The sequence below is a fragment of the Hemiscyllium ocellatum genome, chromosome 26 (assembly GCF_020745735.1).
Source record: "Hemiscyllium ocellatum isolate sHemOce1 chromosome 26, sHemOce1.pat.X.cur, whole genome shotgun sequence".
Classification (NCBI taxonomy): Eukaryota; Metazoa; Chordata; class Chondrichthyes; order Orectolobiformes; family Hemiscylliidae; genus Hemiscyllium; species Hemiscyllium ocellatum.
Genome location: NC_083426.1, coordinates 12,776,502 through 12,798,031, shown reverse-complemented (window position 1 = coordinate 12,798,031; position 21,530 = coordinate 12,776,502). Strand labels below are relative to the sequence as shown.

The 21,530-nt window shown below is 43.6% G+C and overlaps 1 protein-coding gene across 1 annotated transcript in view; it reads right to left on the bottom strand.

The window, feature by feature from the left end:
- The window catches only part of LOC132828092 (uncharacterized), a 110,104-nt gene extending 90,325 nt beyond the window's left edge, over positions 1–19,779 (bottom strand). The window contains exons 1-4 of the mRNA XM_060845002.1: positions 19,696–19,779; positions 10,771–11,091; positions 10,318–10,641; positions 1,267–1,587 (exon numbers count right to left, since the gene is read on the bottom strand). Coding sequence (XP_060700985.1) covers positions 1,267–1,587; positions 10,318–10,641; positions 10,771–11,091; positions 19,696–19,732 — 1,003 coding nt within the window. The 5' untranslated portion in view covers positions 19,733–19,779. The remainder of the gene's footprint in view (positions 1–1,266; positions 1,588–10,317; positions 10,642–10,770; positions 11,092–19,695) is intronic.
- Positions 19,780–21,530: the final 1,751 nt, after the last annotated feature.

Here is a 21,530-nt window from a genome sequence, read left to right as displayed (position 1 = left end):
CCATGAGATCGAACTTTATGAATTAGTCTACCATGTAGATCCTTTGTTACTAAAATCCATATAGATAACATCTACTGCTCTACACTCGCAATATTTTTGGCCACATTCTCAAAAAACTCAATCAAGTTTAGAACGCACGATTTCCCACATACTATCCTGAATCAGTTCTTGCCTCTCTAAATGCCTGAAAATCGGATCTCTCAAAATCCCCTTCAACAACTTACCCACCACTGATGTCAGATTCAGGCCTATAATTCTCAGGCTTCTCCATACAGCCTTTCCTAAATTAAGGCATAATATTAGCCACCTTCCATTCCTCCAGTACCTCACCATGACTGCGAGTGACACAAATATCTCTGCTATGAGGCCCTACAGTTTCTTCCCAAATTACACGCACTGTTCTAGGAGACACTTGGTCGGTTCCTGGAGATTTATCCATCGTTAAGTTTTTTATGACGATCAGCACTTCCCCTTCTGTAATGTGGACTATTTTCAAGACGTCAATGTTTATTTCCCTGAGTTCCCTAATCTCCATGTCTTTCTCCACAGTAAAATATTCAAAATATTTGTTTAGTATCTCCACCATGTGATGTACTTGGTTGAAGGAAGCAAATGGCTGTAATGCAGCAATGGAGTTGTTGCAATGTTTCTCCACGCTGTGGGCAGGATTTTATATACCTGCTTATTTTCCAAGTACAGTGCTAACCATTGTCTTTGTTCAGAACTGACAATGAAACAAATGGAGTGCATTTTATCAATTACGTTTCCCAGAGAGAGATAATAAATAAATATTGTGTGCATCACACTTACCGATGCTGTTGATCTGTATCCTATAACTGCAGTTCTTCTCTCTTACATCGTTGACTGACACATGAACAATTTCACTGGGTTTTGTTCCCTGAGTATTTGAGGCTGTGCAGTAATATTGATGATGTTGCTGTGCGAAGGATTGACAATGTAGATCCAGTTTATTGGTGTAAGAGATCTTTGAATCTTGAGATGGCATCTTCTCAGACCATGTGTAGTGAATGGGGAGGGATCCCTGGGCAGACTCACAGGAGATTGTCACTGAACCCCCAGAACATGAGACATTTGGTTGGGATAAAAATCGAAGCCCAGGAACAGAGACGGCTTCTGTGGGAAAGAAACAATTATTGTGATATCAAAAATCAAATATCCTCCAAAACCTGAACAATTTTCTTCCTGGTTAAAATATTGATCAGACATATCAGCAAAGAGTAATGTAAAAATCACTGAGACATTTACCTTCAGAGATGTGCAGATTTACATTAAACATGAGGTCAGAGTAAATACCAGGAATCTGAATCCCACAGCTGTACCATCCGGCATCTTCCCATTGAAGATTCTTCATTGCAACAAGAAATATTCCTTGTGTTTTGTTATCAGTGATTGATATTCTCCCATTTGGCCAATCTGTTTTTGCTATAATATTACATGAACGATTCCTTCCGTGACACCAATATTTCATGTTTGATTGGTACCACCAATTTTCATAGTAACAAGATATTGTGATCGCTCTTCCCAAAATTCCAGTGACGTGTTTCGCTGCCATTAAAACATCTGAAACTGAAGAGATAATATTTCAGAAATTTAACTGGAAAAAATGACTTAATAAACACAGATACATGTTAATCAGCTGCACTCCATCCAGTACATGATGAAGGTAATCATTCATATAAACCATTATCACAGTCTCAGGCTGTTCCAAATTCCCAGGGAATGATTGAAACAGTCGGGATATTTTCTTACCTCCCTAGTCGAGCTTTGGGACAAACTTGAAATTGGGCTCGCGGAGCCAAATTCCCCCCCACCGCGGAGAGCAGCCTGAGTGACAGGCCTGGATTGGAGTCGGCTGGGGATCAGTGTGAAGGAGGGCACAGGTGCTGAAGGGTCCTTACTCCGACCTGAGAAGGAGGGTTTCATCCACTGAGGAGAGGTGTGTGTGTCAACTCATGGTGGGCTCAGGGGTTGCATTTTCAGGGCTCAAGGAGCAGACACAGCAGGTGACCCAGGAAGATGATGTGAGCCCTTGTGTAGGAAAGAAAGAGACTTCAGCTTCTGCCAGGGATGTTTCACAATGTGGGAGAGAGATCAATGTGCAGGACCTTGATGGCAATAAGGGCAGGATTATTTGTAATCACATATTGCTGAGAATGTAAGGAGGGTAAAATCACCACCTGCTCTCCGGATGCTGACTGACCTGCTGTGTTTTTCCAGCACCACACTCTCGACTCTGATCTCCAGCATCCCCAGTCCTCACTTTCTCCTCAAAGTAAGTTACTGACCTTTCCAGAGAGATGCTTCATGAGAAAATGTATAAATTGCTGTGCCATTAGGTTCTGGTGTGAAAGAGGAGGAGCCTGTCGAAGTCTGGCTAGACTTTAGTTCAATAAATACCAGACCAACAATTTTGTTGAGAGAATTGCCTTTTGTGTGGGGTACAATTCTTTAATAAAGTGACAGAAAGGATATTAAGTGTAAGTGAAGAGGTGGTGGGGAGAGAAGAGAGGGAGATAGATACATGAATGATTAAAGGTGATGAAGGTCAGAAAGCAGTGATCTTATTGGAAAAAGGAAGCTTTGGAAAAAGGAGAATTGTGAAAACAGAGAGATGCACACTTCAGGTTTCTGTCCGTGAATTATTCTGCATGAAATTCATGGGCTCCAGCCACAAAATGTTTCCGGAAGGTTTCTTGCAACAGAATTGACTAAGTCATAGTCTAGAGTAATGTTACATTGGGCATTTTAATTTTGAATGTTTGAAAATTTCTTGACTATAAATGGAGAGATGGCAATGATGAACAAAAATGTTATCGTAGTATTACACTGTAATGTGTAATTCAATGAGATTGAAAGAGAGTAAACAACTTCATTCAAGTTAAAGACTGAATGGAAAAGGCTTTTAGTGAGAAGAGAAATATAAACCAACCACCTACTTTTGTGACTGAATCTCACAAAACAATATTTAATGAACAGCACTCCAAAACAGAAAAGAAATAAAAGCAAACGCAAGATGTTTTGTTTGAGGAGGTACTACCACTCCTGTTTCCAGAGTGTGTTCAACATTAAAAACTTTGGAAAAATTAAAATTATTATACTGGTATGTTCACTTAAAAGAAACATTATTTGCTCTTTTTCATTTCATTCATAATTAATAATGTTGCTCTTCAGTGTTTGGGAACTCTGTCACATGGGCTTATGATATGTTCAGGAGAAGATCGAAACCTCTCCAGTTGAATGATAACCTTCCTGTTTCAGTGTTCAGAATTGTACACAGTGCTCCAAGAGTGGCCTCAGCAACATCCTATACAACCACAATAAGATGTTCGAACTCCGATACTCAATGGTCTGAGCAATGCAGAGAAACGTGCTAAACACCTGCTTCACCTGAGCCCCAAGGTCCCTCTGTTTGCCAGCACATCCCAAGGCCTGACTATTAATTGTATAAATCCTCCCCTTGTTTGTTTTACCGAAATGCAATACCTCACATTTATCCAAATTAAACTCCATCTGCCACCGAGCAGCCCAATGACCCAGTTAATAAAAATGCCTTTGTAATCTTAGATAATCTTCACTGTTGACTATATCACCAAATTTGGTGTCATTCACAAACTCATTAACCATGCATCCTAAATTCTTCTCCAAATTGCTTATACAAATTGCACTGATCCCTGTGAAACACCACTCGTCACATGCCGTCAGTCCAAAGAAACGTCCTTCATGACCACCCTCTGTCTCCTGTCCCAAACCAAATTTGTATCTGATTGGCAAGCTCACCCTGAACCCCATGTGATCTAACTTTCCTGATTAGTCTACCCTGCGGAACCCTGTCATTAATGCCTGTGTAGACAATGTGTACTGCTGTGTTGTCATCAATTGTTTTGGTTACTTCATTAAATATCTCAGTCAGGTTTGGACAGCACGATTTCCCTCACTCTATCCCAAATCAGCTCTTGACTCTCCAAATGTATGTAAATCCTCTCTCTCAGAATCCACTGCAACAACCAACCCAGCACAGATATCGGAATCACAGCTCGAGAGTTCCCAAGCTTCTCCTTACAGTCTTTCTTATATAAAGGTACAACATTAACCACCCTCCAGTCCTTCAGCACCTCACCCATGGCTGTGGATGTTGCAAATATCTCTGCTAGAGATGCCCCAAATCCCTTCCCCAACTTTCCACACCATCCTCGGATACACTTGATCAGGTCCCAGTGATTTATCCACTTTTATGATTTTTAAAACCTCCAAAACGTCTTCTTGAATAAAAAGGACTGTGTTTTATGACATCAATATTTATTTCCTGGAGCTCCCTCGCCTCTATGTCATTTTCCATTGTAGAAACTCCTGTGAAATATTTGTTCAGTATCTCTCCCATCTCCTGTAGTTCCCCACAATGACGATCCCGGTTATTTTTCCCTGAATCTGAGAGTTGGTGTGTTCCATTGGGGTTTGTTAAAGGGTTTGGGCTGGTAACTCCATCCCAGGTATCCCAGTAGTTTAGAACCACGGGTTTCACATGGAGCTGTCACTTGCCGACATAGACAGTGGTCACTTCCATCTTCTTGAGGTCTGTTTTCTGAGCCTGCAGGAATACTGTGAAACCTCATCCTCACACCGACACAACCCGCCAGTGGTTTTCCATCTCCTGAAGTGTGAGAATCCATGAGACAGACAGATGAGGTCCCCCATCTCCAGGGAATACACAGTCAACACGGATTGGGTTTTTTTTAATGTGAATCATTTCTGCAACAAATAAACTATGAACTCTTTTTTTTAGTCTTTAATGGACACCTTTTGTTGTCCATTCCAATTGCCCCTGACTGAGTGGTTTTCTAAGCCATTTGAAGTGGGCAGTTAAGGGCAAAGTACATTACTGGAGTCTGATGTGGAGCAGACTTGGAAATGGTGGCAGATATCATTGCCTGAAGGACGTTGATAAAACAGAAGGGTCTTGGTGCTTTCGAGAATTTGAGGAGATCCCAAAATACTTCCCATTCTGTGAAGTACTCATTTGAAGAAAGAAAACAGTTGGAAGGCAGCAAAAAGAGGATTCTGGGTAATCCAAGATGGAGGATGGGAAAAATTTCTGGCCGTAACAGGCTGCTCCTTTTTTGGGGTATTTCAGGTGTTGAAGGTGATCTCCTCGAATTCCAGGAGCAGCAAATACTGTTTAAGTGCTGCTGCATTGTTTTGGAACTTTGGGCAAAAAATGTCAAATTAGCAGCACTTTTAAAAGGGGGAGGAACAGACAAAGGCAACACCTGGTTAGGTCAGTGCAGGACAGGGAGACAGAAAAGGAAACCCACACTGCTAACTGACACAGCAGTGAACCTGCGCAGTTACTGCCTTTGTTGTTTGAATTGATGTATTACTGGACATCATAGTGCGTCTGAGAAAATTACCAGACAGGGAAATTGACAACTAATCTTGGAGGAACCTGTTTGGGAGAGGTCACAGCTCAGAAACAGATAAGTGAATATTTTTAAGTGTGTCCTGACAGAAAGTCTGCAGGAGTGAGTAGTTTGGATTCTTTCCTGATTATATGTTTTATTGAAATATGTCTCTTGATTAATCTTAAAAATATAAGCATTAAGTTAGCCTGGAGCAGGAGAGGAATAAGACAGTCCTATTTTCTGGGTCTGCAAATTGGAAGAAGCAAAAATGGCCTTGTGAAGAGTGATATGCCCTTCCTGTTGGATGTGATCGTTCTGAGAGAGTTACATGCTGCTGAGAATTATATCTGCAATAAATGCTTTCGGTTGCAAATCCTTTCAGATCAAATGGATCGGTTGGAGAGACAGTTAAGGGCAATGAAGAATTTACAAGAGCAAGGAGGTGTAATGGATGGCAGTTATAGGAAGGGGGAAAAGTTGCAGATACAGTCCCATAGATGGGTTATGTCCAGGAAAGGTAAGAGAGGTAGGCAGGTAATGCAGGGTTTTCTGTGACTATCCCCATTTCAAACAAGTATGATGTTTTGGAAAATGCAGGGGGTGATGGATTCTCAGGTGAATGTAGCAAGAACAGCCAAGTTTCTGGTATTGAGATTGGCTCTGATGCAATGAGGGGTATGTCGAGTTCCAAGAGATCGCTTGTGTTAGGGGACTCTCTAGTCTGAGGTACAGACAGATGTTTCTGTGGCCATCAGCGAGAAAGCAGAATGGTGTGTTGCTTCCCTGGTGCCAGGATCAAGGATGTCTCAGAGGGGGTGCAGAATGTTCTCACAGGGGAGAGGTATCAGCATGAGGTCATTGTCCATGTTGGAAAAAACAACATAGGAAGGGAAACGGTTAAGATTCAGAAGGGAGATTGCAGAGAGTTTTGCAGGAATTTAAAATGGAGGTCCTCGAGAGTAGTAATATCTGGATTACTCCCAGTGCTGCCAGCTAGTGAGGGCAAGATTAGGAGGATAGAGCAGATGAATGAATGGCTGAGGAGCTGGTGTATGGGTGAAGGATTCACACATTTGGATCATTGGAATCTCTTCTGGGGTAGAAATGACCTGGACAAGAGGGACGGATTTCTCCTGAATTGGAAGGGGACTAATACACTGGCAGGGAAATTTGCTAGAGCTGGTCGGGAGGATTTAAACTAGTAAGGTGTTGGTGGGGGGGTGGGGGCTGGTGGGGGGTGTGGGGGGTGGTGGGGTGGGACTGAGGGAGATAGTGAGGAAAGAGATCAATCTGAGACTGGTACAGTTGAGAACAGAAGTGAGTCAAACAGTCAGGGCAGACAGGGACAAAGCAGAGAAGAAGGTTGGACTGTTAAATTAAACTGCATTTATTTCAATGCAAGGAGCCTAACAGGGAAGGCAGATGAACTCAGGGCAACGTTGGGAACATGGGACTGGAATATCACAGCAAATACAGGGACATGGCTCAGGGATGGGCAGAACTGGCAGCTTAATGTTCCAGGATACAAATGCTACAGAAAGGATAGAAAGGGAGGCAAGAGAGGAGGGGGTGTGGCATTTTTGATAAGGGATAGCCTTACAGCTGTGCTGAGGGAGGATATTCCTGGAAATACATCCAGGGAAGTTATCTGGGGGAAACTGAGAAATAAGTAAGGGATGATAACCTTATTTGGATTGTATTATTGACCCCTGAACAGTCAGAGGGAAATTGAGTAACAAACTTGTCAGGAGATCTCAGCTTTCTGTAAGAATAGTGGGTGGTTATGGTAGGGGACTTTAACTTTCCAAACATAGACTGGGACTGCCATAGTGTTAAGGGTTTAGATGGAGAGGAATTTGTTAAGTGCGGACAAGACAATTTTATGATTCAGTATGTGGATGTACCTATCAGAGAATGTGCAAAACCTGACTACTCTTGTGAAATAAGGCAGGGCAGGTGACTGAAGTGTCAGTAGGGGAGCACTTTGTGGCCAGCGACCATAATTCCAGATTTAAGAGTGATGGAAAAGGATAGACCAGATCTAAAAGTTGAAGTACTAAATTGGAGAAAGTCCAATTTTGACAGTATTAGGCAAGAACTTTCGGAAGCTGATTAGGGGCAGATGTTCGCAAGTAAAGGGACGGCTGGAAAATAGGAAGCCTTCAGAAATGAGATAACGAGAATCCAGAGAAAGTACATTCCTGTATGGGTGAAAGGAAAGGCTGGTAGGTATAGGGAATGCTCGATGACTAAAGAAATTGTGGGGTTGCTTAAGAAAAAGAAGGAAGCATATGTAAGGAATAGACAAGACAGATTGAGTGAATCCTGAGAAGAGTATAAAGGTAGTAGGAGTATACTTAAGAGGGAAATCAGAAGGGTAAAAACGGGAAATGAAATAGCTTTGGCAAATAGAGTTAAGTGGAATCCAAAGAGCTTTTACAATACATTAAGGACAAAAGGATAACTCGGGAGTGAATAGGGCCCCTCAAAGCTCAGCTCGGCGGGCTTTGTGTGGAGCTGCAGAAAATGGGGGAGATACTCAATGAGTATTTTGTATCAGTATTTACTGTGGAAAAGGTTATGGAAGATATAGAAGGTAGCGAAGTAAATGGTGACACCTTGCAAAATGTCCATATTACAGAGGAGGAAGTGCAGGATGTCTTGAAATGCATAAAGGCAAATAAATCTCCAGGACCTGATCAGGTGTACCCTAGAACTCTGTGGGAAGCTAGAGAAGTGATTGCTGGGCCTCTTGCTGAGATTTTTGGATCATCAATAGTCACAGGTGAGGTGCCAGGAGACTGGAGGTTGGCTCACATGGTGCCACTGTTTAAGAAGGTTAGTAAGGACAAGCCAGGGATCTATAACCAGTGAGCCTGATGTCAGTGGTGGGCAAGTTGTTGGAGGGAATCCTGAGGGAGAGGATATGCAAGTATTTGGAAAGGCAAGGTCTGATTAGGGATAATCAACATGGCTTTGTGAGTGGGAAATCATGTCTCACAAACTTGATTGAGGTTTTTGAAAAAAGTAACAAAGAGGATTGATGAAGGCAGAGTGGTAGATGTGATCTACATGGACTTCAGTAAAGTTTTTGACACGTTTCCCCATGGGAGATTGATTAGCAAGGTTAGATCTCATGGAATACAGAGAGAACTAGCCATTTGGATACAGAACTAGCTCAAAGGTAGAAGACAGAGGGTAGTGGTGGAGGGTTGTTTTTCAGACTGGAGGCCTGTGACCAGTGGAGTGCCACAAGGATCGGTGCTGGGGTGTCTACTTTTTGTCATTTACATAAATGATTTGGATACAAGCATAAGAGGTATAGTTAGTAAGTTTTCAGATGACACCAAAATTGGAGGTGTAGTGGACAGTGAAGAAGGTTATCTCAGATTACAACAGGATCTTGATCAGATGGGCCAATGGGCTGAGAAGTGGCAGATCGAGTTTAATTCAGATAAATGCGAGATGCTGCATTTTTGGAAAGCAAATCTTAGTAGGACTGGTGAGGTCGTCGAGAGTGTTGCTGAACAAAGAGACCTTAGCGTGCAGATTCATAGCTCCTTGCAAGTGGAGTTGCAGGTAGATTGGATAGAGAAGAAGGCATTTGATATGTTTCCTTTTCTTGGTCAGAGTATTGAGTACAGTAGTTGGGAGGTCATGATGCAGCTGTGCAGGGTATTGGTTCGGCTTCTGCTGGAATATTGTCTGCAATTTTGGTTGTCTTTCTATCGGAAAGATGTTGTGAAACTTGAAAAGGTTCAGAAAAGATTTACAAGAATGTTGTCAGGGTTGGAGGATTTGAACTATAGAGAGAGGCTGAACAGGCTGGGATTATTTTCCCTGGAGCGTCATAGACTGAGGGGTGACCTTATAGAGGTTTCCAACATTATGAGGGGTATGGATAGGATAAACAGACAAAGACTTTTCCCTGGGGTGGGGGAGTCCTGAACTAGAGAGCATAGGTTTAGGGTGAGAGGGGAAAGATATAAAAGAGACCTAAGGGGTAACCTTTGCACACAGAGGATGGTACATGGAATAAATGTGCAGCCAGAGTAAGTAGTGGAGGCTGGGACATTTGCAACATTTAAGAGGCATTTGGATGGGTATATGAATAGGAAGGGTTTGGAGGGATATGGGCCTGGTGCTGGCAGGTGGGACTAGATTGGATTGGGATATCTAGTCGGTCTGGACGCGTTGAATCAAAGGGTCTGTTTCCATGCTGTACATCTCTATGACTCTATGACTCTATTCTGTAAATAGTTTACAAATGGTGCCATTCCTAAAGGGGGAACAGGTTCTCAGTTTCTCACCTCATCGACACTGTCTCACCTGCCACAGCACAGCATTACTTCTCTCTGCTGGGCAGTGGGATCCAGCTGGATTTTAACCCCGAAGGGGAACTGGAACCCCCAACATGCTGGCATCAAAAGTGAGAGTGCAGCCACATGAGCTGCTGCTGATAGTTCCAAATACAGTTCCCGTGGGTCACTTCGACTTGATGCTGACTTGCTTCTTCTCTGACAGCTCAAACAGATCAGATCAGGAAATGACTGCAGGCAATATTTACAGGTATTTCATTGTACAACTGATCGCCACTCTATCCCCAATATCAGCCCTAAATCTGGGCACAACAGTCATGGACTGAATTTAAAATTCCATTTGTTAGAAAAATGCAAATTGTCCATCAATCAAATGCTGTTTTAATTTTGCGGGGATTATTGGAGTTGTTCCAATGTTTCTACATGATGTGGTTAGTATTTTTTGGACCTCCACATTTTCTAACTACAGTGCAAACCATTGGATTTGTTCAGAAATGATGAAGAAACAAATGGAGTGCATTTTATCAATTACAGTTTCCCAGACGGAGATAATAAACAAACATTGTTTGCATCACACTTACCGATGCTGTTGATCTGTATCCTATAACTGCAGTTCTTCTCTCTTACATTGTTGACTGACACATGAACAATTTCACTGGGTTTTGTTCCCTGAGTATTTGAGGCTGTGCAGTAATATTGATGATGTTGCTGTGTGAAGGATTGACAATGTAGATCCAGTTTATTGGTGTCAGAGATCATTGAATCTTGTGATGGCATCTTCTCAGACCATGTGTAGTGAATGGGGAGGGATCCTCGGGCAGACTCACAGGAGACTGTCACTGAAACCCCAAACCATGAGATTTTTGGTTGGGATAAAAATTGAAGTCCAGGAACAGAGACGGTTTCTGTGGGAAAGAAACAATTATTGAGAAATCAAATATCCTCCAACTCTTTGTCACTTTTCTTCCTGGATAAAACATTGAGAAGATATATCAGCAGAGAGTATCTTTTTAAAAGATCAATGAGACATTTACCTTCAGAGATGTGCAGATTTACATTAAACATGAGGTCAAGCTCAATACCAGAAATCTCAATCCCACAGCTGTATCGTCCGGCATCCCTCCATTGAAGATTCTTCAGTGTGACAAGAAATATTCCTTGTGTTTTGTTATCAGTGATTGATATTCTCCCATTTCGCCAATTTGTCGTTGCTATAACCTTACACTGACGAGTCCATCCGTGACACCAATATTTCACGTATGACTGGTACCACCATGCTTCGTAGTGACAAGATATTGTGATCGCTCTTCCCAAAATTCCCGTTACATCTTTCTCTGCCCATAAAGCACCTGAAACTGAGCAGAAACGAATTGATAAATTTGACTGGATTGAATTGCTTAATATAAACATTAACATTTTAATTAGCTACATTCCATCGAGTTCATGATGAAGGCAATCCTTTGTCACAGCCTCAGGATGTTCCAAATTCCCAGGACGGGAAACATTTCTGGCTGTAAGAGCTGCTCCTTTTTTTGAGGTATTTTAGGTGTTGGAGATGATTTCCTCGAATTCCAGAAGCAGCAATTATTGTTTATCTGCTGTTGCATTCTGTTGGAACTTTGGAAAAAAAAGTCAAAACAACAGCAGTTTAAAAGGGAGAAGAGCAGACAAAGGAAGCACATGGTGAGGACAGTGCAGGAGAGAGAGAGAGAGAGAGAGAGAGAAAACCTGCACAGTTACTGCCTTTGCTGTTTGAATTCGTGTATCGCTGGACATCGCAGTGCATCTGGGAAAATTAACAAACAGTGAAATTCACAACGAATCTTGGAGGAACTGTTGGGCGAAGTTCACAGCACACAATCAGAGAAGGTAATTGTTGTTTTAAGCCTGTCCAAGTGAAAGGCTGCAGTAGTGGGTACAGTGGATTCTTTCTTGATTATATGGTTTTGTAGATAAGCCTCTTGATTAAACTTAAAATATAAGCCATAGCTATTAATTTAACATGGGGCAGTCTTATTCAAGGAATAAGACAGTGTTATTTTCTGGGTCTGTAGATTGTGAAGGAACAAAAATGGCCTTTCTGTGATATGTACTTCTTGTCAGATGTGGGAGTTTAAGGGTTACTGCGGATTATATCTGCCATAAATGCTGTTGGATGCGAATCTTATCAGGTCGAGTGGATCGGTTGGAGAGACAAATAGAAGCGATGAAGAATTTGCAATAGCAACAATATGTGATGGATGGCAGTTATAGAAAGGGGGGAAAGTCTCAGATACAGTCACATAGATGGAAGAGTAAGAGAGGTAGGCAGCTAGAGCAGGATTCTTTTGTGGATATACCCATTTCAAACAGGTATGCTGTTTTGGAAAATGTAGGGGGTGATGGATTCTCAGGGGAATGTAACACAAACAACCAAGTATCTGGTATTGAGACTGGCTCTAATGCAACGAGGGGTTCGTTGGCTTCCAAGAGGTCAGTTGTGTTAGGGGATTCTGTAGTGAGAAGTACAGACAGACATTTCTGTGGCCAGCAGAGAAAAAGCAGAATGGTGTGTTGTTTCCCTGGTGCCAGGATCGAGGATGTCTCAGAGAGGGTGCAGAATGTTCTCATGGGGGAGAGGGGCCAGCAGGAGGTCATTGTCCACTTTGGAACCAATGACATTGGAAGGGAAAAGGTTGAGATTCTGAAGGGAGATTACAGAGAGTTAGGCAAAAATTTAAAAAGGAGGTCATCAACGGTAGTTATAAGTGCATTACTCCCAGTGCTATAAGCTAGTGAGGGTAGGAATAGGAGGATAGAGCAGATGAATGCATGACTGAGGAGCTGGTGTATGGGAGAAGCATTCACATTTTTTGATCATTGGAATCTCTTTTGGGGTAGAAGTGACCTGTACAAGAAGAAGGATTGCACCTGAATTGGAAGGGGTCGAATATACTGGCAGGGAAATTTGCTAGAACTGATTGAAAGGATTTAAACTAGCAAGGTGGGGGCGGGGGGGGGAGGGTTGGAAGAGATCAATCTGAGACTGGTACAGCTGAGAACAGAAGTGAGTCAAACAGTCAGGGCAGGCAGGGAAAAGTTAGGACTAATAAATGAAACTGCATTTGTTTCAATGCAAGGGGCCTAACAGGGAAGGCAGATGAACTCAGAGCATGGTTAGAAACATGGGGCTGGGATATCATAGCAATTACGGAAACATGGCTGAGGGATGGGCAGGACTGGCAGCTAAATGTTCCAGGATACAAATGCTACAGGAAGGATAAAAAGGTAGGCAAGAGAGGAAGGCTATTGCCATTTTTGATTAGGGATAGCATTACAGCTGTGCTAAGGAAGGATATTCCCGGAAATACATCCAGGGAAATTATTTGGGTGGAACTGGGAAATAAGAAAGGGATGATCATTCTATTGGGATTGTATTATAGACCTCGCAGTAGTCAGAGGGAAATTGAGAAACAAACTTGTCAGGAGATCTTATCTGTAAGAATAATAGGGTGGTTATGGTAGGGAATTTTAACTTTTTAAACATCGACTTGGCACTGCCATAGTGTTAAAGATTTAAATGGAGAGGAATTTCTTAAGTGTGTACAAGACAATTTTCTGATTCAGTATGTGGGTGTACCTACGAGAGAAGGTGCAAAACCTGGCCTACTCTTGGGAAATAAGGCAGGGAAGGTGACTGAGGTGTCAGTGGGGGAGCACTTTGGGGCCAGCGACCATAATTCTATTCGTTTAAAAATAGTGATGAAAAAGGATGGGCCACATCCAAAAGTTGAAGTTCTAAATTGGAGAAAGGCCAATTTTGACAGTATTAGGCAAGAACTTTCAAACGCTGATTGGAGGCAGATGTTCGCAGGTAAAGGGACAACTGGAAAATGGTAAGCTTTCAGAAAAGAGATACCAAGAATCCCGAGAAAGTATATTCCTGTCAGGGTGACACTCCCTCCACTCCAACCCCAACCTCACCATCAAACCGGCCGACAAGGGAGGCACGGTAGTAGTTTGGCGCACCGACCTTTATACCGCTGAGGCCAAACGCCAGCTCGCGGACGCCTCCTCTTACTGCCCCCTTGACCATAAACCCACCTCCCACCACCAAACCATCATCTCCCAGACCATCCATAACCTCATCACCTCAGGGGATCTTCCATCCACCGCCTCCAACCTCATAGACCCACAACCCCACACCGCCCGTTTCTACCTCCTGCCCAAAATCCACAAATCTGACTGCCCCGGCCGACCCATTGTCACAGCCTGCTCCTGCCCCACCGAACTCATCTCCGCGTACCTCGACACGGTTCTGTCCCTCTTAGTCCAAGAACTCCCCACCTATGTTCGGGACACCATCCATGCCCTCCACCTCCTCCATGATTTTCGCTTCCTGGGTCCCCATCGCCTTATCTTCACAATGGACATCCAGTCCCTGTACACCTCCATCCCCCATCACGAAGGACTCAAAGCCCTCCGCTTCTTCCTTTCCCGCCACACCAACTAGTACCCTTCCACTGACACCCTCCTTCGACTGACTGAACTGGTCCTCACTCTGAACAGTTTCTCTTTCCAATCCTCCCACTTCCTCCAAACTAAAGGAATTGCCATGGGCACCCACATGGGCCCCAGCTATGCCTGTCTCTTCGTAGGATATGTGGAACAGTCCATCTTCCGCAACTACACTGGCACCACCCCCCACCTTTTCCTCCGCTACATCGATGACTGTATCGGCGCTGCCTCGTGCTCCCACGAGGAGGTTGAACAGTTCATCCACTTTACCAACACCTTCCACCCTGACCTCAAATTCACCTGGACTGTCTCAGACTCCTCCCTCCCCTTCCTAGACCTTTCCATTTCTATCTCGGGCGACTGAATCAACACAGACATCTACTATAAACCGACTGACTCCCACAGCTATCTGGACTACACCTCCTCCCACCCTGCCCCCTGTAGAAACGCCATCCCATATTCCCAATTCCTTCGTCTCCGTCGCATCTGCTCCCAGGAGGACCAGTTCCAATACCGTACAGCCCAGATGGCCTCCTTCTTCAAAGACCGCAGATTCCCCCCAGACGTGATCGACGATGCCCTCCACCGCATCTCCTCCACTTCCCGCTCCTCCACCCTTGAGCCCCGCCCCTCCAACCGCCACCAGGACAGAACCCCACTGGTTCTCACCTACCACCACACCAACCGCCGTATACAGCGTATCATCCGCCGTCATTTCCACCACCTCCAAACGGACCCCACCACCAGGGATATATTTCCCTCCCCTCCCCTATCAGCGTTCCGGAAAGACCATTCCCTCCGTAACTCCCTTTTCAGTTCCACACCCCCCACCAACACAACCTCCACTCCTGGCACCTTCCCATACAACCGCAGGAAATGCAAAACTTGCGCCCACACCTCCTCCCTTACCTCTCTCCAAGGCCTCAAGGGATCCTTCCATATCCACCACCAATTCACCTGCACCTCCACACACATCATCTATTGCATCCGCTGCACCCGAAGTGGCCTCCTCTACATTGGGGAGACGAGTCGCCTACTTGCGGAACGCTTCAGGGAACACCTCTGGGACGCCCGGACCAACCAACCCAACCACCCGGTGGCTCAACATTTTAACTGCCCCTCCCACTCCACCGAGGACATGCAGGTCCTTGGACTCCTCCATCGCCAGAACATAACAACACGACGGTTGGAGGAAGAGCGCCTCATCTTCCGCCTGGGAACCCTCCAACCACAAGGAATGAACTCAAATTTCTCCAGTTTCCTCATTTCCTCTCCCCCCACCTTGTCTCAGTCGATTCCCTTGAACTCAGCACCGCCCTCCTAACCTGCAATCCTCTTCGTAACCTCTCTGTCCCCACCCCACTCCGCCCTATCACCCTCACCTTGACCTCCTTCCACCTATCACATCTCCATCGCCCCTCCCCCAAGTCCCTCCTCCCTACCTTTTATCTTAGCCTGCTGGACACACTTTCCTCATTCCTGATGAAGGGCTTGTGCCCGAAACGTCGAATTTCCTGTTCCTTGGATGCTGCCTGACCTGCTGTGCTTTAACCAGCAACACATTTTCAGGGTGAAAGGGAATTCTGGATGACTAAAGAAAATTGGTTAAGAAAAAGAAGGAAGCATATGTCAGGTATGGACAGGATAGATCGAGTGAATCCTTAGATGAGTAAAAAGAAAGTAGGAGTATACTAAAAAGGGAAATCAGGAGGGCAAAACGGGGACATGAGATAACTTTGGCATATAGAATTAAGGAGAATCCAAAGGGGTTTTACAAATATATTAAGGACAAAAGGATAACTAGGGAGAGAATAGGGCCCCACAACGATCAGCAAGGTGGCCTTTGTGTGGAGCTGCAGAAAATGGGGGAGATACTAAATGAATATTTTGCATCAGTATTTACTGTGGAAAAAGATATGGAAGATATAGAAAGTAGGGAAAGAGATGGTGACATCTTGCAAAATGTCCAGATTGCAGAGGAGGAAGTGCCGGATGTCTTGAAAAGGTTAAAGGTGGATAAATCCCCAGGACCTGATCAGGTGTCCCCGAGAATTCTGTAGGAAGCTAGAAAAGAGATTGCTGGGCCTCTTGCTGAGATATTTGTATCATCAATAGTCACAGGTGAGGTGCCGGAAGACTAGAGGTTGGCAAAGGTGGTGCCACTGTTTAAGAAGGGTGCTAAAGACAAGCCAGGGAACTATAGACCAGTGTGCTTGATTTCGGTGGTGGGCAAGTTGTTGGAGGGAATCCTGACGGACAGGATGTATATGTATTTGAAAAGGCCAGGATTGATTCGGGATAGTCAACATGGCTTTTGTGCATGAGAAATCATGTCTCACATACTTGATTGAGTTTTTTGAAGAAATAACAAAGAAGATTGATGAGCGCAGAGCAGTAGATATGATCTATATTGACTTCAGGAGGACATTCGACAAGGTTCTCCATGGGAGACTGATTAGCAAGGTTAGATCTCATGGAATACAGGGAGAACTAGCCATTTGGACACAGAACTGGCTCAAAGGTAGAAGACAGAGGGTGTTGGTGGAGGGTTGCTTTTCAGACTGGAGGCCTATGACCAGTGAAGTGCCACAAGGATCAGTGCTGGGCCCTCTACTTTTTGTCATTTAAATAAATGATTTGGATACAAGCACAAGAGGTACAGTTGGTAAGTTTGTAGATGACACCAAAATTGGAGGTGTAGTGGACAGCGAAGAGGGTTACCTCAGATTACAACAGGATCTGGACCAGATGGGCCAATGAGCTGAGAAGTGGCAGATGGAGTTTAATTCAGATAAATGTGAGGTGCTGCATTTTGGGAAAGCAAATCTTAGCAGGACTTGTACACTTAATGGTAAGGTCCTAGGGAGTGTTGCAGAACAAAGAGACCTTGGAGTGCAGGTTCATAGCTCCTTGAAAGTGGAGTCGCAGGTAGAAAGGATAGCGAAGAAGGCATTTGGTATGCTTTCCTTTATTGGTCAGAGTATTGAGTACAGGAGTTGGGAGGTCATGTTGCAGCTGTACAGGACATTGGTTAGGTCACTGTTGGAATATTGCATACAATTCTGGTCTCCTTCCTATTGGAAAGATGTTGTGAAACTTGAAAGGGTTCAGAAAAATTTACAAGGATGTTGCCAGGGTTGAGGATCTGAGCTAGAGGGAGAGGCTGAACAGGCTGGGGCCATTTTCCCTTGAGCGTCGGAGACAGAGGGGGGACCTTATAGAGGTTTACAAAATTATGAGGAGCATGGATAGGTTAAATAGACAAAGTCTTTTCCCTGGGGTCAGGGTGTCCAAAACTAGAGGGCATAGTTTTAGGGTGAGAGGGGAAAGATATAAAAGAAACCTAAGGGGCAACGTTTTCACGCAGAGGGTGGTATGTGTATGGAATGAGCCACCAGGATGCAGTGGAGGCTGGTACAATTACAACATTGAAGAGATATTTGGATGGGTATATGATTGGGAAGGCTTTGGAGGGATATGGGCTAGGCGTTGGCAGGTTGGACTAGATTTGGTTGGGATATCTGGTCGGCGTGGACGGGTTGGACCGAAGGGTCTGTTTCCATGCTGTACATCTCTATGATTCTATGAATTATTGAAACAGTCGGGATATTTTCTTTCCCCACCGGTCGAGCTTTGCAACAATCTTGAAATTGGGCTTGTGCTGCCCGCTGTGGGCTCTAACTCCACCATGTGTGACATCATTGAAATGTTGCCTCATCCCCCGGAGAGCAGCCTGAGTGATGGGCTTGGGTTGGAGTCGGCTGGGGATCAGTGTGATGAAGGGCACAGGTGCTGATGGATCCTTCCTCTGACCGGAGAGCAAGGGATTAATCCAGGGATGAGAGGGGTGTGTGTAGACTCATGGTGGGCTCAGGGGCTGCATTTTCAGGGCTCAACGTGTAGATACAACAGGTGACCCAGGCAAGATGATGACAGTCCTCAAGTGGGAGAGGAAGAGAATTGGAGTTCGGCAAGGGATAGTTCATGATGGGAGAGAGAGATCAATGTGTAGGACCCTGAGGGCAGTAAAGGCAGGATGGTTTGTAATCACACATTGTTGTCAGTGTAAGGAGTGTAAAATAACCTAAATAATTTACTGACTGTACCAGAGAGATGTTTCATGAGATAGTGCTTAAATTGCAGCAATGTTGTTTCCTGGTGTGGAAGAGGAACAGCGTGTTGATGACTGGGGAGACTTTACTTCAATAAATACCAGACCAACAATCTTGTTGGGAGAACCACCCTTTTTGTGGAGAACAATTCTTGAGTAAAATGACAGAATGGAATTGAAATCTAAGGTGGAGGGGAGAAGAGAAAGGCATTCAGTTCATGAATATGTAAAGCTGATGAAAGTCAGGAGAAAGAGACCTCATTGGAAAAAGGAAGCCTTGAATGAAAGAGAGTTGTGAAAACAGAGAGATTCATGCTTCAGGTTTCTGCTCGTGAAGTATTCTACATGAATTTGGTGGGCTAGAGCCACAAAATGTTTCAGGAAGTTTTCATGTAACAGAATTCCCGAAGTTGTAGCCTAGAGTAATGCCACACTGGGAATTTTAATCTTGAGTGTTTGACAATTCCTTGCTCATAAATGGAGAGATTGCAATGATGAACAATAGTTTTAGTGTTACATTGTAATGTGTAAAGCAGTGGGATTGAAAGAGAGTCAGCGACTTGATTCACGTTCATGACTGAAAGATAAAAGGCTTTTTCTGTGAAGAGAAATATAAACCAACCATCTACTTTTGCAACTGAGCCTCACAAAACAATATTTAATCAACTCAAAATGTTTCCCTAGAGGGCTTATTACAACTCCAGTTGTCAGTGTATATTCAACATTAAAAACATTGGAAAAATTAAAATAATTGTGCTGCTTTATTCACTCAAAAGAAACATTATTTGGTCCATTTTGATTTAATTCAGAATTAATAAAGCAGCTGTCAAGTATTTGGGAACTGTGTCACATGGGATTGCAATATGTTCAGTAGAAGATATATTTGTGATGTTGTTCAGGTATTTTTATATTTGTTCCTTTAAACTTCCAAGACTTCCATATTTAGAGACACATGGGGTAGACAAAGTCCATGCTGTGTCTGTTTTCTACAGCTTGTCACTTGCCTGAAGCCAGTCGCTGTAATGTGAGGGGTGTCACTCTGCATTGTGTAAGGCTGACCTGGAACCTCACCCAGTCCTGCTCCCTGCACTGGGCATGTTAGATGGATTTACAGGTTGGTAATGAATCTGTTCGACTTTGTGAGAATACACATGCTTTTGCAAAATGTGCTGGAGTGAGAATCAAACTCTCAGCATTTATCACAGCAAGAACAATGTAACCATTGTGTCACAAGCTCTCACTTTATCTGAATATGTACCTTCAAATATTTAAACATTTCTTCAGTATAAACCACACAGTGGACTTCAACAAACATTGATTATCTGAATATACAACTCAGATGGTCACTCACCGGGAATGGAACAAATGAGGAGAATCAATATCCACATCGTTTTATTCTCAAAGGTCAGTTCAGTTCTTGATGTCAGTCCCACAGCTCTTGTTTCTCACATTGAAATAAGTGTGTGATGCAATGTCTACAAGAAGTTAAATGAGGAACAGGATATACGAAGCCAGTTTGTGAAACTACAGTCAGCCAGATGGTGAAAGTTCACTGTGAAGACATTTATTTTGATCAGTCGTGTTTAACAGAAAAAATGGATTAATTTCCAATGAAAGAATAGAATGATCTGAAATCAAGAAAGTTAAAACATCAAGTGTTGAGGATAATGTTGATTCAAGTTCAGTATTTCAAGCAGAAACAAAAACTCAACTGACAGAAAAAAAATCAGGGAGAAGTGAATTGTGATTGAGTAACTGGGAGTGTGCTCCGGTTCCTCACAAAACAATATTTAATGAAATGCACTTCAAAAATAAAAGCCATAAAAGCAAACTCAAGATGTTTTGTTTGAGGGCTTATGACCACTCCAGTTTTCAGTCTGTATTCAATATTAAAGACATTAGAAAAATTACAATAATTTATTCCACACACAAACTACTCTCTGTGTAAAATATTTGCCTCATTTCTATTAAAAACTTAGCCCTCATGTTCTTTTAAAATATTTCTCCTCTCACCTTAAAAACATGCACCCAGGTTTTGAACAGACACCCGAGAGAAATGACCTCACCCGTACCGCTCATGATCTTATAAACCTCAAAAAGGTCACCACCCAGCCTCCTCCACTCCAGTGAAAAAGGCCCCAGTCCTTCCAGTCCATTTTTATTTATAAAACTATCATTTCGCAGCAACTAACTACATTGCATTATTTCAAAGAACAGTAATGGAGTTGCCTCATCTCCTCATCCATAATTCTCACCAACTAAGGTCACAAATAAAGACAATTTGATCATTATCAGATTGTTCCTTGCAGAAGCTTGCTGTCACAAATTAACTGCTGTGGTTCCTAAAATGGAACAGACATGACAGTTCAAGCAGTCTTTCACAGACTGTAAATGGTTGGACCTGCTCCAAGGTGAGGGTCCCTCTGGTGTACCGACGGACATGGGGCTTTGTATTCACCAGGACATGGTTGATGATGAGTGAGTCTGGTGAACCATGCTGGGTTTCACCTTTGAGAAGATCAAAGGGGCTGACACCCTTCAGCAACCGTGCTCATCCCCAGCCACAATGCTGAAGGCAGTGCCCCCACCTTAACCCTTAATATGGAAGGAGAGTCACTGGAATCATTACCCAGAGACTGAACCAACGAGGACCATCACAATGCTCTGTCTGGGAAACAGAAACAATACGTTGGGTAAACTCCTAAAGAACATTTGGAAACATTTGGGGGTTAATACCCCAATGGGGATGAAACCCCTCTGCTGTCAGGTCACCAGTATCTGAGTGTCAGAAACAGAGAGCAGAGATCCCCCAGCCCCTGAATGACATTGACACTGTAGAATCAGTTGGAAAAATAGACCAGATTGTAAAATTAGATTCTGTGATGGAACAGTGAAGACAGCAGTTATTAACAAAGTGAAGAATATCTGATCAAATTGTCAGGGATCCTGTAAAGTGACTTGTTCAGTGTCAAAGCCGTATCCTGGTAGATGGGCACTCGGCAGTTTTTAAAAGACCATTCTTCTGAGACAAACAATTGCAGGACTTGGAGCTGCCACAAATCCCCTCCCCCATTCAGATGGATGTCCCATTTGCTTTGGAATGGTGCAGTGATCCACCCACAGCATGGACATGAGCCTGTCCCAGGATGTTTCCTTCCCAGTGATTGTGATAAATGGGCTGGATCT